General features: G+C 37.7%; 2 protein-coding genes across 2 annotated transcripts; both read left to right on the top strand.

Annotated features, from left to right (window-relative positions):
• Positions 1 to 139: 139 nt before the first annotated feature.
• On the top strand, positions 140 to 6,773 carry LOC103145391 (beta-galactosidase-1-like protein 2). The gene is made up of 19 exons (XM_016676735.1): positions 140 to 353; positions 498 to 683; positions 1,428 to 1,496; positions 1,601 to 1,696; positions 1,792 to 1,900; positions 1,975 to 2,067; positions 2,151 to 2,232; positions 2,341 to 2,405; positions 2,823 to 2,907; positions 3,073 to 3,210; positions 3,306 to 3,386; positions 3,523 to 3,629; positions 4,508 to 4,654; positions 4,751 to 4,822; positions 5,114 to 5,192; positions 5,506 to 5,593; positions 5,760 to 5,874; positions 6,108 to 6,224; positions 6,390 to 6,773. The coding sequence occupies exons 2-19, from the start codon at positions 520 to 522 to the stop codon at positions 6,498 to 6,500; spliced, it is 1,818 nt and encodes a 605-aa protein (XP_016532221.1). The 5' UTR covers positions 140 to 353; positions 498 to 519; the 3' UTR covers positions 6,501 to 6,773.
• A 748-nt stretch (positions 6,774 to 7,521) lies between these two features.
• On the top strand, positions 7,522 to 14,825 carry ilvbl (ilvB (bacterial acetolactate synthase)-like). Its single transcript, XM_007562765.2, has 14 exons — positions 7,522 to 7,969; positions 9,165 to 9,366; positions 9,627 to 9,754; positions 10,263 to 10,513; positions 10,658 to 10,757; positions 10,869 to 10,966; positions 11,081 to 11,217; positions 11,602 to 11,736; positions 12,262 to 12,376; positions 12,474 to 12,643; positions 12,808 to 12,878; positions 12,966 to 13,037; positions 13,626 to 13,731; positions 13,873 to 14,825. Exons 1-14 carry the CDS (start codon positions 7,856 to 7,858, stop codon positions 14,049 to 14,051), a joined length of 1,878 nt encoding a protein of 625 aa, XP_007562827.1. The 5' UTR covers positions 7,522 to 7,855; the 3' UTR covers positions 14,052 to 14,825.
• Positions 14,826 to 15,084: the final 259 nt, after the last annotated feature.

Genomic DNA, 15,084 nt, shown 5'->3' with positions numbered 1-15,084 from the left:
TATATATATATATATATATATATATATATATATATATATATATATATATATATATATATATATATATATATATATATGATTTTATCTGTAAGCTGCATCTACGTCACACTTGAACAATGCTTTACCCTTCTGACAGAGAAAGAGAAAAAAGAGAGGGAGAGAGAAAAAGAGGGAGAGCATTATGACACTTTTGTTCCCCTACAACAATAGTTAGCCTTATCCACAGTGTTGTGTTCGAGGCCTCCCAGCACCATTTGACCCTCAGATGCTCTCTGATCAGGCTCACAGTGGTTTGGATGCAATCTGGATTTTCTCTAAGATTTCAACATTTTGGATACTAAAGCTAAGGCTTGGTAAGACTATCCAAACAACAATATCTCTCTTCAAAAGTCAGATTGTTCCAGTGATTTTATGTTAAACCTTCTGAAATGCTTGTGTACAGTGCTAAGTTTGGTCTTAGCTTATGAGTCCTGCTATTTCTGATTTTGCTCCATTAGATCTCATATTTACGTGAGGACAATGAACAGTTGTGAGGGGCTGAGGGCCGACTCCTCTCAGTTCACTCTGAGGGGGGAGCCCTTCCGCATCCTGGGCGGCTCCATCCATTACTTCCGCGTTCCCAGACCGTACTGGAAGGATCGACTACTGAAGATGAAGGCCTGTGGTCTCAATACTCTGACAACGTGTGTATATCTGTAAAGATGCAAATGGATGAAATGTCTGAATGCTCTTTTTTTGTCATACACTAAAATTATGTAGTGCTGATCAGCTGTTTATATAGTGACATATTCAATAAATTAGGACTAACAGTACATTTACTGCTTGTATGTAATTACACACAAGTTATTGTTTATTATGATGATTTTCAGCTTACAGCAAATGAAAACATGATATATAAGATTAGCTTATTACATCAGAGCAAAAAAACAATTTTTTTTTAAATGCAGAAATTTAGGCTAAATGAAAATGTTTGACAACTGCTTAAAGGTTAATCATTTTAAAAGGTACTTTTAATCTGGCAAAGGAACCTCATCAGAACACATATTCTAATTTATTGAGTTTGACTATCAACAGTCATTAAAGTAAAATGAGTAAGTGGCATCTGCTCCTAATCAACACCTTCAGAGATTACTGAAATTTGCAGATGCCCACATGAAAAAGCCAAAGCCAGTGGAAAAATGTTTTATAGTTAGACAGAGCAAAGTGGGATGTAACTATTTCCACAACATTAAACCTGAGTGGATCAGAAAAAACACAATGTGCACAAACTCTGGTTTTCAGACGTCATTATATTTAGTATATAGCCATTTGACCCTGAAAAAAAAAAGGTATTTCAGCAATGTTGGACATATCAGATTATTTTTACCTTGCTGGATTGTGTTCTCATTTAACATCAGCGAAGCCATTTCTTTTGGTCTGTTTTTCAGATATGTGCCATGGAACCTGCATGAGCCTGAAAGAGGGACATTTAACTTTCAAGATCAGCTAGATCTCAGGAAGGGCTCTGCATAATCATGTTGTTGTTGTTTTTTTTCTGGAATACAGCAAAAGGCTTTCTGAGTTATTAGTTTTGAATAGAACATTTCTGTGTCTCTTTCAGGGCTTATATCAGTTTAGCAGCAGAGACAGGTTTCTGGGTGATCCTACGTCCAGGACCTTACATCTGTGCTGAATGGGACTTGGGTGGCTTGCCAAGGTGATGTCACATTTCTGTTCTGTTTGCTATATCAATGTCTAATTAACACTGTTTTTTTTTTTTGTTTTTTTTTGGTGTGGGGGTTGATTTCCCAGCTGGTTGCTACAAGATAAAGACATTCAGTTGAGAACAACTTACCCTGGATTTGTAAATGCTGTCAACTTGTACTTTGACAAACTTGTCTCAGTTGTCCAGCCTCTGATGGTAACTGCACTTTTTAATACGTTTTATGGTAAAGAATAGCCTATTTTTTTACTAATACGTAATGTGTCTCTTAGTTTGAGAATGGAGGACCAATCATTGCTCTCCAATTAGAGAACGAGTATGGATCATATGCAAAGGACGATGAGTATATGCCTTTTTTAAAGAATGTGAGTTAATTACAGGCTTTGTTGTTAGCACCCTTCTTTTATTCCATTTGTTAAATGCACATTCTCTACCTTCTTTCATATAGTGTCTCCAGTCCAAAGGGGTCAATGAGCTCCTGCTAACATCTGACAACTGGGAAGGTTTGAGATACAGAAGGATGGAGGGAGGTAACTACATGACTTATGACAAAACATAAAGTGTATCTCAGGAATCGTTCTGGTTATACATTTTTGTCTTAATGTCGTCTGAAAAGTTTGTGAATTTGATCGTTTCAGTTCTAAAAACAATAAATCTTCAGAGGTTGTCATTTGGAGCCATCCAGCACTTGGCATGCATGCAAGTAAGTAGTGGTGACGGATGATTTAATATTGCTCTTGCATACATCACACCATCTTGGACAAATTTGCTTGCAGCCTTTCATTAAGTTTCACTCTTATTCTAGTAGAACAATCTCACATGAAAATGAATTAAAAGTTAAGAAACATATTTTTCACATTGTCACTGGTGGCACAGTTGTTGATATATTCTAAATTAGTATAATGTATACATTTTAACTATATACTTTTAAAAGTTGATCTAAGGTTCTAGGAATACAATATGTATTTAGCCTGTACCAGGGCGTTTTTAAACATCGTTGCCATGAGTGCCAACATTTGTGTGTGCATGTTGTGAATGAACAAACATTTCCATTGTACAGGTTGGTCAACGTTTGTTGGGATAACTAACGTTATTTTTTACACACGTGTTTTCCTTCTAGCCCCAGAAACCTCTAATGGTGATGGAATATTGGTCTGGGTGGTTTGATGTCTGGGGAGAGCATCATCATGTGTTCCATGCAGAAGGTACTCGTCCGTCTTTTTCTGAGTCGTTCTCGTTTCCACTCATGTTTTTGAACATGCTCAGAGCGTACACTTCACCTAACAATTAGTCTTCCTTTTTGCATGACTACATTTCTTATCTGAACTTGTCAAGAACACAATGAATACTGCATGTGCTGCCCTTAACAGACATGCTTGGCGTGGTGTCAGAAATTCTGGAGAGAGGCGTTTCCATTAACCTGTACATGTTTCATGGTGGCACCAACTTTGGCTTCATGAATGGAGCAATGGACTTTGGCACCTACAAACCCCAGGTCACAAGTTATGGTAGGCAGGTGACATTAGAGCGCCAAAATCTAATACATTTCACAACAATAAGCAACAAACATTTCATACTTGGTTTGTAATCTGTTTCTTGGCAGATTATGACGCTCCGCTATCTGAAGCTGGAGATTGCACTCTCAAATATGAAATTCTGAGGGATTTATTCAGCCGGTACAACTGTAAGCTCTTCAACATCTCATACGAAATATCATACGAAATAAACAAATTGCAATCGATTTCTTGTTCTCGTTATCCACGAAAGCTGAAGGAGGCATGATTAGCTTCGACTAAATGTTTTGCCTGCTTGCGTTCTAGCGGAGCCTCTTCCTGAAGTGCCTTCTCCTCAGGAGAGGAAAGCTTATGAGCCAGTGTGCACGCAGCTGTTCCTTTCTCTGTGGGACGCCGTACAGTTCATAGATAAGGTAAGCACCTGTCTGGTATGACAGTTGGAACAATAAACAAAAAAATGCCCAACTATCTGATTCAGATACTTCATTTATTAAGGCAGCTAGTAATACAGCTAACTATTAGTTATGGAATATTTGTGAACAAACAGTGAGAAACAGGACAAAGTTCTGGAAAAGTTAAAAGTGAGGTTAGATTCTAAAACAATATTACATCCTTGAAATTCATTGAAGATCACCCAAAAAGAATACAGGTACTGAGCAACAACTGCAATCATACGAACCACTGCATCCATCTGAACCAAACGTTAGGCAAGGAGAGCATTTGTATTAGAAGCAGACAAGACAGCAATTGTGACTGTAGGGAGCTCAATCTGGACTTTACAGAGTAGCTGCAAGAAGAAAGTCTCTGTTCAGAGAAAGTCACAAACAGTATTTTGGATCAAAGCCAAATTATGTGTTAGAATGGCCCAGTCAAACCACAGGCTATATCTGACAGATTTTCTTTTTTTGATAAAACTTGAAAATTGCTGTTCATAAATGCTGTTGAACCAATCTTGAGCTGCAAAGATGAACAGGAAGAAAACTTTGTCTCTACATGTTCAAAGTAGGCAGACATACCGTAAAAGACTTCCAGCTGTAATTGTGGCAGAAGGCGATAAAAAGTATCATCCAATAGTTTTCATTTTATAGTTGTAAGACATTTTCAAAACCATATTCCTTTCAGTTCACACACTTCTTCGTGTTGGTCTATCACATAGAATCACAATAAATTTCCCCCTGTGGATGAAACAAAACCAAATTTGTGAAGGTGTAATCTATGTCTTGTACCAATCGTAACACACACTGCCTTTTAAATTCCCACATCTGTTATGTTTGACTATTTACCCATCTAGCCATGCAGGTCAGAGAGGCCAATAAACATGGAGAATCTCCCAGTCAACAACAACAATGGTCAGTCATATGGTTATACACTGTATGAAACCACCATCAGCAGTGGAGGAGCATTAAACTCTGGGAACAACATCAGAGACAGAGCACTGGTGAGAACAGTGACCAAAAGACCAACATAATGTCTTGACGTAATGCAAATTGATATCGTATGAGTTGCATCTTGGATGCACCTTGATGTTCTCCAGGTGTTCTTGGATCGGGAATATGTAGGTTGCTTGGACTACAAGACTCATGAAGTCATCTTGCCTGATGCCAAGGTATTATTTATCACGTTTCATGTGAACATGGAATTACTTGTTATAGACTAGTTAAACAAAAACTTTATAGGGAGAAGTTCTAAACATTGTGGTCTGCTTGATTCTATTCTAAGCTTCATCAACTAACATAAATTTTATTTATTTATTTTTAATTCTGTATTTTTTTCAAACAAACCTTTTAAACTTTCTGGTTTCTCGTACAGCTCACTTCACTGTCAAATAACCTTCTTAACTGTATTATTCATTAATAACCCTTGCCAGAAATTACACTGATGTGTGTGTGCCTCACAGAGAGAGAGGACCTTGGCTGTACTTGTTGAAAACTGTGGAAGAGTGAATTATGGTAAAGCTCTTGATAACCAGCGCAAAGGTATTTATGGATCACTTTCATTTACTGCACATTATGCTTATTACCTTTCTATTATTGCATACTCAAAACCATGTTTTAGCCATTTTAGAATCATTGTCACAGCGAGGTTTCCAGTTTTACAAGTTAAGAGTTGTTTTTCTGGTATTTTACATAAAGCATAGCACAAGAACTTAAAAGAAATCTGACCTTTTCATCTAGTGTCCCAGAGCATCCAGAGCATTTTTTCTAATTCACACACTTATTTATCTGCATGTCTTTTTAGTGTTCACGCTACTCTGAATGACATGTGTTTGTCTTGTCAACATGGTTACAGGTATTGTGGGAGACATTGTGCTTAATCATGCACCACTAAGAGGATTCACCATCTTCTGTTTTGATCTAAAGCCAAGCTTCATAAAAAGGTATGCCAATTTACCTGAATCTGTTCATGACATCACTTTATATAAAATGTCTGACCTTGATTATATTAGTCTGTTATGTGCTGGATTAAGCATCTGCGTCAATCGGAATCAATTCACTTTTAATCGCAATCCGAATGCACTGCATCCCTCTTGTGTTTCTGTTTAGGTTGTCAAGTTCTGGTCAGTGGAAAACCAACCTTAAGTCAGGGCCAGTCCCAGGATTTTTCCAGGCCAAGCTCGTTTTGGACAGTCCTCCAAAGGACACCTTCATCAAGCTTCCTGTGAATATGATAATTTATTCATTTGTGTGGTAATATAATTGAATAATTGAATAAGCAAATGTACTCTTTATGATTACATTTGTTCAATGAACAAATCAAGCCAGAATCAAACAATTTTTAATTTCTGTTCCAAAAGAGCTGGGATTCCAAGACGTATTTGTTGCTTGCATTTGGAATTTCTTTGGAAAAAAAAAGAGCCTGTGTTGATATATGTGCCGTGCATGTGTCCACAGAACTGGGGTAAAGGAGTGGTGTTTGTCAATGGCCAGAACCTTGGACGTTACTGGTTCATTGGTCCCCAGCATTTCCTCTATCTCCCAGGACCTTGGCTCAGAAGTGGAGACAACCAGGTACAATGTTCAACTTGAAAGTATTGCTCAATTTATCTATTGTTATCTTCAGAAGAAGAAAAGGAATTTGACTTTTGCTCTCTACCGCAGTTTTCTTTCTTTCTGTCTTTCTCTGTGTGTGTTTCTGTGTGTAATCGGGGTCAAATTATATCTGCTTTCTTTCAGATCATTATTTTTGAAGAAGAAAAAGCGGATGGAAAAATTATGTTTTCTGAAAATCCTGAATATGGGAAAACTATTGATGTTTACAAACTTCCCTTTTGCAGTCTGCTGTAAACATTGTACACACCCACTAAGGAATTATTTATTGTTGCTGAAATTGAATATGAATTATATAAACCAGTTTACATAGTTAGGGTTGTTTGTAGTTGCCTGTTGTAGCAGTTTAACATAATTTATTCAGAGCTTAATGTTTTTGCTATTGATTAATTTAGTTCCATAACCTGCAATGCTTTACATTATTATAAAGAATGTTGGATGGAGTATTTTTTTAAACAAATGTACACTGACAATAACTTAATAATAAAGTGTCCACTACTCTGATGATCATTTCCAGTCCATGTAATGGTTTCATATGGCTTTTATGAAAGCTTTTCTCCAGAAGGTTTCAGATGTTTAACAAAGCCATGCCAGTCTTTTACACAAGCTACTTCCACGTTTTATTATAGCTAAATCTTCCTAAATCCCTTGCAGTGTTTTCATATATGACTCAAATATTTTGCTGTAGCTAATAAAATATAGATACACAACAAACCGATTAGTTTGTTTCCTAATGTGACGTTTTGCGAGGCTAAATTTTGACTCTACAAAATAGTAGTTCAAAACAAATCAGCAAAATGAATAAAAGACCTGATAAGAAGTCGTGTTCGGTGAAAGGTTACGACTAAAGTGAATTTGATTGATTCTTACCAAATAGTCTGGCTAGGAGATTGTATTTTAGCACGAACTTTACTCTCATTAGAGATGGATGTGAAAAGTGCGAAGCTTTTCAGGGAGCAGGGAAATCGACTGTTCCTTGGATGTGTAGAAATTGCCCCGCCCACGCTCTAACGACAGACTCACAGGAAGCTGTGCGAGTAAACGGAAAACGAATATTAACTTTCACAGTAAAGTTGCTGTCTTTGTCATGCTATTTATAATAAAACAAAAGTACGGATATCATCATAGTAAAACGTAATTTTTCTAAAGTTTACGATCAAACTGAACAAAATATGACATATAGTCATCCGGTTCACGCTGCTAAGATCTGTAGTTTCTAGATGGAATTTTATTTTGAAATACATTTTCGGAAAGATGTGTTATTCTTTCGGTTGGCTTGACCTGAATATGAGCACTGACATTTCTGCAGGTGAAGGAGCGTTGTTCTGGTTGAACTTGTTTAGGAGTCGACAATATGTTCTTTAAAGCATTTATCTGCTAACCTAAGACGAGACAGTTATGCTTTGAATGTACTTCCCAAATATTACGTATGAAATGAGTCTATAACAGCTACAGACTCATCTTTGCAATTTCATAGCCTAGCATAAAAAGTGAGCTGCTGAAGTGGAGTAGTAGTGGGTCAGTTTTTTTTTTTTTCCTAAGCGTGGTCAAGTTTTGTTTTGACAAACGGGGTTTTGGTTCCTCCTGCCGACATGGAGTTGTTCGGATGCATTTCCAGTATTCTCGGATATTCTGCTTGCGTTGTGCTGACTGGTGTTTTGTTTGCTGCCTACAATCTTGGTGTAATCTACCAGTTGTTTCACAAGGTAGGTGATTGGAAATCATCAAATCCAAGACATTCTTTCTTTCTTTCTCTCTTTCTTTCTTTCTTTCTTTCTTTCTTTCTTTATAATTCAAAGCAGCTCTCCAATGCCCTGTTTGTGAAAATATTCTGCAATATTTTTAGTCCCCCTGTTCCGTCTAAGCTGTTAAATGTCAAAGAAAAGCCTGGGCTGCATTCGTGTAAACTTTGATCAGCCCTGCGGTTGTCTCATAAAGGCTATTCAAACACAGTGGTTGTTAGTGGGATTGCACAAAGTAAAGGGGCACATCACAGCTGCAGGCCTGAACAATAAGTGCTGTTGTCAAAGGGAGATAATGTGACAGGTGACCTTGGGAATGGCCACATGTCACTGGAACAGCAGCCTATACAATGTGTTGGTTTGTTTTTGTTTTTATTTCACATCTTTTTTTTGTTGTTGTTCTGATTAAATCAGTGAAAAAATGCTTAAATGTTAAATCTATGGGGTGAGTGTTTTTGGGGCAGGCAGTAGAGTTACCATGTTGACAGATTCTATCACTAGAGAGTATTTTCTAAAAAATCCTGTGGTCATCTGGGAATACCTGATTTTGAATTAAAATTCTGTAGTCAACTGGTTTCATTTAATTTTATTTAGGGGTATCAGAGTAAAGGAAGCTGGATTCAAGTGCTTTCTTTTCATATTTTAATTTGCAGAAAAAATTACTGTTTTTACTAATGAGAAAGGATGGTAAGATGTCTAATTTTATTTGATAATGTCTGTCATGAACATGAAGAAGTCTTTATGAATGTTTATGACAGTTGTCATGAAGTGTCATTCGGTAAATAATGACACTTTTAATGTAAAGTTGCTCTAAAAGTTGCATTGAAAGTCCATTAAAAGTGCCAACTTTGCATTAAGTTGTGATTATTTACAAAATCATGCAAAGTTGGCACTTTTAGTGGACTTTCAATGCAACTTATAGAGCAACTTTGCATTAAAAGTGTCATTATTTACCGAATGACACTTCATGACAACTGTCATAAATATTCATAAAGACTTCTTTATGTTAATAAAGAATGACATAACATAAAGGTGTTATGTCATGTTTATGACAGTGTCATGTCAGTCTTATGCACACCCCTTCAAATAAAGTGTTACCGACCTTTTTACCTTTTTTTTTTTGTTTGTTTTTTTTGTGTGTTTTTTTAATTGAATTCAGACTGAAACAAAGAGCCCCCGGCATGGAGGGGAGAGTGTTGCCGAAGTCCTCCGTGCGCATGGAATCAAGTTCCTTTTCACTCTCGTTGGTGGGCACATCTCTCCCATCCTGGTGGCCTGCGAGAAGGTTGGCATCCGCATCGTTGACACCAGACACGAAGCCACTGCTGTCTTTGCTGCTGATGCTGTGGCGAGGCTCTCAGGTACACACAGCTCAGCCACACAAGAAGAGCGCGAGTTAATATTTGACCTCAGCGTCTGTTAGCACGTACCATGTTGTTAGTAGCTGTGGGGAAGAAAGGAACTGAGTCTTCTGCAGCCTTTTTAGGGTGTGCCTTACTGGTCAACGTTATGACTTGTCAAACACAGGTGCAGCTCACGGAAATGTCAATATCTGGTTTAAATGAAAATATATTGCTAGACATAAATATTAATGCACATCTCTTTCTGCTGTGTTGCCAAGGTACTGTTGGTGTAGCCGCAGTGACTGCTGGCCCGGGCCTGACTAACACAGTGACAGCAGTGAAGAATGCTCAAATGGCGGAATCTCCATTGCTGCTTTTGGGAGGAGCTGCTAGTACTTTACTGCAGGTACATCAGTGTCACCTTCTTTTCAGAATTTAGTATATAGTTCACTGGTTTTTCTAAAGTGCTAAAACTATTTGAACATAATGATTCAGTTGCCTGGAGCCTTGTACCACCTCGTTAGAAAAAAATAATTGTATGATCGAACAATGCAATCATTCACTTTTATAGATTATCAGTAAACATAACAATTTAATTACCAGCATCTACCACTTTCCTTCCAGAGACAGAAATAAGCTCATTGCACGACTTATTTGATTTGTCTTCATCTGTGTTTTGTAAATGGCAAAATAACTCTTGGGTTTAAATAATATTTCAAGCTGATTTAAAAACCTGGTCCTTTTTATTATGTGCTAAAATCCAAAGAAAAATCTAACTGAAAGACGGTATAAATACGATATAAATGTGCCAATCTAATAAAATACCACAACTAAACTTTAGTAGGTGGTGCTAGTCTCCGATGGTGCTCCTTCTAGTTGTCGAAATGAGCTGTTTTTGCCCGTTTGTGTCACAGGGCAGAGGGGCACTGCAGGACATCGACCAGATGTCTCTCTTCAAGCCTCTTTGTAAGTTCTGTGCCTCCATCCGGACCGTCAGGGAGATCGTGCCAACACTCAGGAAGGCTCTGGCCATTGCTCAGTCAGGAACTCCTGGTCCTGTTTTCATCGAGTTCCCCATTGATACTCTGTACCCATACCACCTGGTGTCCAAAGAGTTTGCTGTTAAAAATCCTCCCAAAGGGCTGATGGGAAAACTTGTCTCATGGTATGAGAAAATGCAGATTTTTTTAAAAAAATTTTTATAGAGAAATAAAATTGGGTCATATGATGTGAAAAAATAAGCACTTGCTGAATCTAGACGACATAATGTATTTATGATTATCCAGTTAATAGATTGCTTACTTGTAAGGTACCTCAATAATCACCTCATGAACCTTTTTGCTGGAGCCTGGGAGACCAGAGATGTTTCCCCACTTCCTGTTCACATCCCTCAAGCCACAGATGATCAGGTAATCTCAGCTTTTAGGATCTGGTCGTTTTCAGTAAATACATGATCCGATAGCATCATGTTATGGGACACAAAGGGAACAGACTCAATTGAATATTTTGCTTCTTTTCAGGTACAAGGGTGCATAGAGCTAGTGAGTCGAGCCAAGAAACCCGTCATTCTCCTTGGGAGCCAAGCTACACTCCCCCCTACGCCAGCAGAAGACATCAGGTAAAGGAACATGTGTTTGTCTTTCACTAATTAAAGTCTAACAATGTCATTTTGTGCGCCGCAGAGATGTATGAAAGGGTGCAAATATGTTTTTTTTTTTTTTTTTTTTTACAGGAAGGCTTTGGAGGATCTAGGTATCCCCTGCTTTCTCGGGGGCATGTCCCGGGGCATGCTGGGAAAAGACAGCCCTATCCACATCCGACAGAACAGACGGGATGCTCTCAAGGAGGCCGACCTGGTTCTCCTTGCAGGTTAATTTTTACCGTGAAGTTAATTTAGTAATGATGGTTGCCGTTCACTCAGAAAAGTAAAGCTGATTGAGATGGGATGGATGACAGTGCCTTGCAAACTTATTCACCTAAATAAAACCTCATGCATTACCTTAATAACTTTGTCCATTTATGTGTAAATTTTATTCTAAACCCAAAATCTATGGAAAGAGTTGAAAATTTCTGTTTACATGTGATCTCCTTCCAATCTGGCTGAGCTGTTTCAGAAAAGGAAAAGGGGGATTTTTTTTGTTTTTTACATTTTTAAGAGTTTTATTTTTCCAATAAAACAGACGGTGAGGCAAAACTGCTTTGCTAGACAAAATAATGAAAGATTGTGAATATTTGTCCTTGTTTATTTTGTAGGCACTGTGTGTGACTTCCGTCTGAGCTATGGCAGAGTTCTGAACAGAAGGAGCAAGATAATCGCTGTCAACAGGAACAAGTCACAGCTGCTGAAAAACTCCGACATGTTCTGGAAACCAACTATAGCAATTCAGGGTACATTTGTAAAATGCTGTCTTTATCATAATTAAAGTACCACCTTATTGTTTGCCCATAAATTGGATTATTTATGAAATTGTCAGGTTTCTTGTGTAATAATAAAAGTCTGGAAAATGATAGAATTGGTTTTTATAATTTTCCAGGTTGGGATAAATATGAAAATATGGTTTGTATGTCTTGTTCTATTATGTAAACAATCAAGAATTATTAGTTTTTTAAATATCATAATTAAAAGTCCACAAATACAAGTGAAGTAGCTCATCATCACACTGTTGAAGCTGGCACTGGGGTGGCTTTATTATTTCTGTAACAGATACACAGATAATAAAGCCCAAATGTCCAGAATTTTGTAAAAACATAAAGAAATTTTAATCTGAAAATCTTGAAGTTAAAAATGTGAGAGCCCTGTATTGTGAATTTAATTATGGTTATTTATTCTCCCAACTGCGGATTCTTAAAACAAATGACACCTTTTGAAGTCGGGTCTGATGTTATGCATGCTGTATTTTTTCTTTCTTTTAGGTGACGCTGGCTCATTTATTGTGCGTCTCTCTAAGGGGCTGAAGGGCCATCGCTGTCCTGAGGAATGGCCTCAGAGCCTCAAAGCTGGAGATTCTACCAAAGAAGATGCAAACAGGTGGGCATTGGGAGGGAGAGGGGGTCCTGCACAGTTAGTGCAGAAGATATAAATAATGCACTGTTCATTACAAAATCACTCCTCAAATTGTTTTCAGGGCTAAAGCTAATGAGAAGACAGAACACCACCTAAATCCTTTAAAAGTCCTCCACTGTGTGGATGAGCTGATGGCTGACGACAGCATCATTGTAGCAGATGGGGGAGATTTTGTGGGAAGTGCTGCCTATATAATGAGACCAAGAGGACCCCTGCGTTGGTTAGATCCAGGTAATATACAAGCAACAAGATGATTAAACCAGCAGAATCATAGTAATAAACTATTGTAGTTAATTTAATCAGTGCCATAGCTGTGCTACAGAATCACTAGCACCAATGTGTTGTGTTCTCTTTCCTTTGAAATGTCTTAATCCAGTTGGTTAATTTTCCTGTAGGAGCCTTTGGAACTCTGGGAGTTGGAGGAGGTTTTGCTTTGGGAGCAAAGCTGTGCCGTCCTGAGTCTGAGGTATAATGTTTACATTTATTTATTTCATTAACTCTCACATTTCATTCCTTATGCACAAAAAAAGCCATTTTTTTGCATGCTTTGCAGGTGTGGATAATCTATGGAGACGGCTCCCTGGGCTACAGTGTTGCAGAGTATGACACATTTACCCGGCACAAGGTAAACACGTGAATCTTTGACTTAAACATGTAAGAGACTCAGATATTCATCTGATTCAAGAAAAAGGTCACACTTTGTTCTGATTTATCACAGTGTGTTTGCTCACACTGTTAGGATTTCTCGCCATCCTCGTTGGTTTAGAGATGCACAGATCAGGGCTCTGTGCTCGATTTATGAGCTCTAGTTTTTGTGCAGGTTTTTGGTAAATTCATATATATATACTATCTATTGCATTACAACACTACTGGTCAGAGCAGAGAAGGGTTGAGCTCGCCATGTGGATATTTTAACCTTTTGCATGTGTTGTGTTGTTTTGTCAGATGTAAACTTTGTAATGTTCTCTGTTTTTACCTTTGGGGTGTTTGTCTTGAGAAATGTTGGGTGTGTGAACACTGAACACATTGGTGAGCTCCACCCGGTTGCTTTTAAGTGAGCTCCACCCGGTTGCTTTTAATTACTTGTCTTGATGCTGTCTTTAATTTTTTCCTCTGACAAAGGTACAGATAATGCTAAGATGATAGTTTAGGTGGAGCTTACTCGAAACTGAGCTGTGCTGTGATTATTTTACTTGATCGCTTTGCTCTTCAGACACCAGTTATATCTGTGGTTGGAAACGATGCGTGTTGGAGTCAGATCTCCAGAGAGCAGGTTCCCATCCTCGGTAGCAATGTGGCTTGTGGCCTTGCTTTTACAGGTACGTATTTGACCGCCGATGTGTGTTGTAACGTCCACAGTGTCGCTTCCCATAATCCAAAGAACATTGTTTATGTAGTTGTATATTGCTAAGCAACAACACTTTTTCAATGCGAAAAAGTCATCTTTCATTTTTTTCCAGATTATCATACAGTGGCAGATGGTTATGGCGGTAAGGGCTACCTTGTCAGACGAGAAGACGAGAACCAGCTAAGTGACATCATAAAACTGGCTCAAAGGGATGCAAAGGAGGGCAAGGCTACTCTTCTCAATGTTTTGATAGGGAAGACCAATTTCAGAGAAGGATCCATCTCTGTGTAGAGCATCTCTGCATTAAAAGCACTCGTATTCTTTTATTTTTAACTTTCACTTCCAATGTCTTTTTTTTTTTTTGTCAATTTCAGAAGGGATTTCAGCTTACGATTTAATTTTGAATTGCATTTAATATATCCTTGATGATTCTACTTAGACGTTAGGACCATATTTTTGACAAGTTGACCCATTTGTTGCAATAACGGTCATTCTTGTTTACCTCAGTGATAATACCAACAACCTTCTCCAGACTTTGAAAGTTTGAAATTTATGCATCTGCTGTTCATCGTGTTCATGTAGCACGATGCTGTTCATCGTGCTACCTTCAAGGTTGCAGAAAGCAAGTCTTGCAATTTGGAAAGGGAAATTGTTAATAATCAGATATGTTGCTCTATTTAGGAAAATCCCTTCTTATATTTTTAAAATTTAAACAACCCTGTGCAAGTTTGTAAATAAACTAGCTACCAGGATTACATGTGCAGAGCGAGCAATGACTTGAGTTGTCCAAAGTGACCAGAATGCCTTTTTTCTACTGTTTGGATATGAACACTGGGCCTTTAACGGGGGATTCAGGATATGTTGGAGCTGTGACCTCCAGCCTCCACAAATGCTTTGAAGAAAGAATTACCTGAGCTACAAATGTTTCTGTGAATGTTGTCGCCTGACAGACGGTTTGCCTTTTAATGTTTGATTGTATCTTAATATGCATTGCTGTGTATACATTGGAAATGATTCTGATGATTCAATAGAAATTAAAGATGTTTAATACTGACTTTTAAAAAATTGTTTTCCTTTTAAATGTGATTACAAAAAATATTTTTTGACATCTAGGTCAAACCTTCAAGTCATTTCACTGTATGCAGTATTATGAAAAACAAAACAAATAGGCAGTAGAAACATTTAATTGAAATTTGTATTTTACTTTATCTTTGATGTGGACAAACCTGCTGTCTGTCTCAGAGTTTAATGAAATATTACTTGGTATGAAAAGACAAGTGCATTTTTATGCATTCGCTTTTGCTAAATTCGAGTTAAGAAGTGT

This window comes from Poecilia formosa, unplaced genomic scaffold (genome assembly GCF_000485575.1).
Source record: "Poecilia formosa unplaced genomic scaffold, Poecilia_formosa-5.1.2 Scaffold141, whole genome shotgun sequence".
In the NCBI taxonomy this organism is placed as follows: Eukaryota; Metazoa; Chordata; class Actinopteri; order Cyprinodontiformes; family Poeciliidae; genus Poecilia; species Poecilia formosa.
Note: the sequence above shows the minus strand (reverse complement) of the source record. Positions and strands in the feature narration are given on the sequence as shown.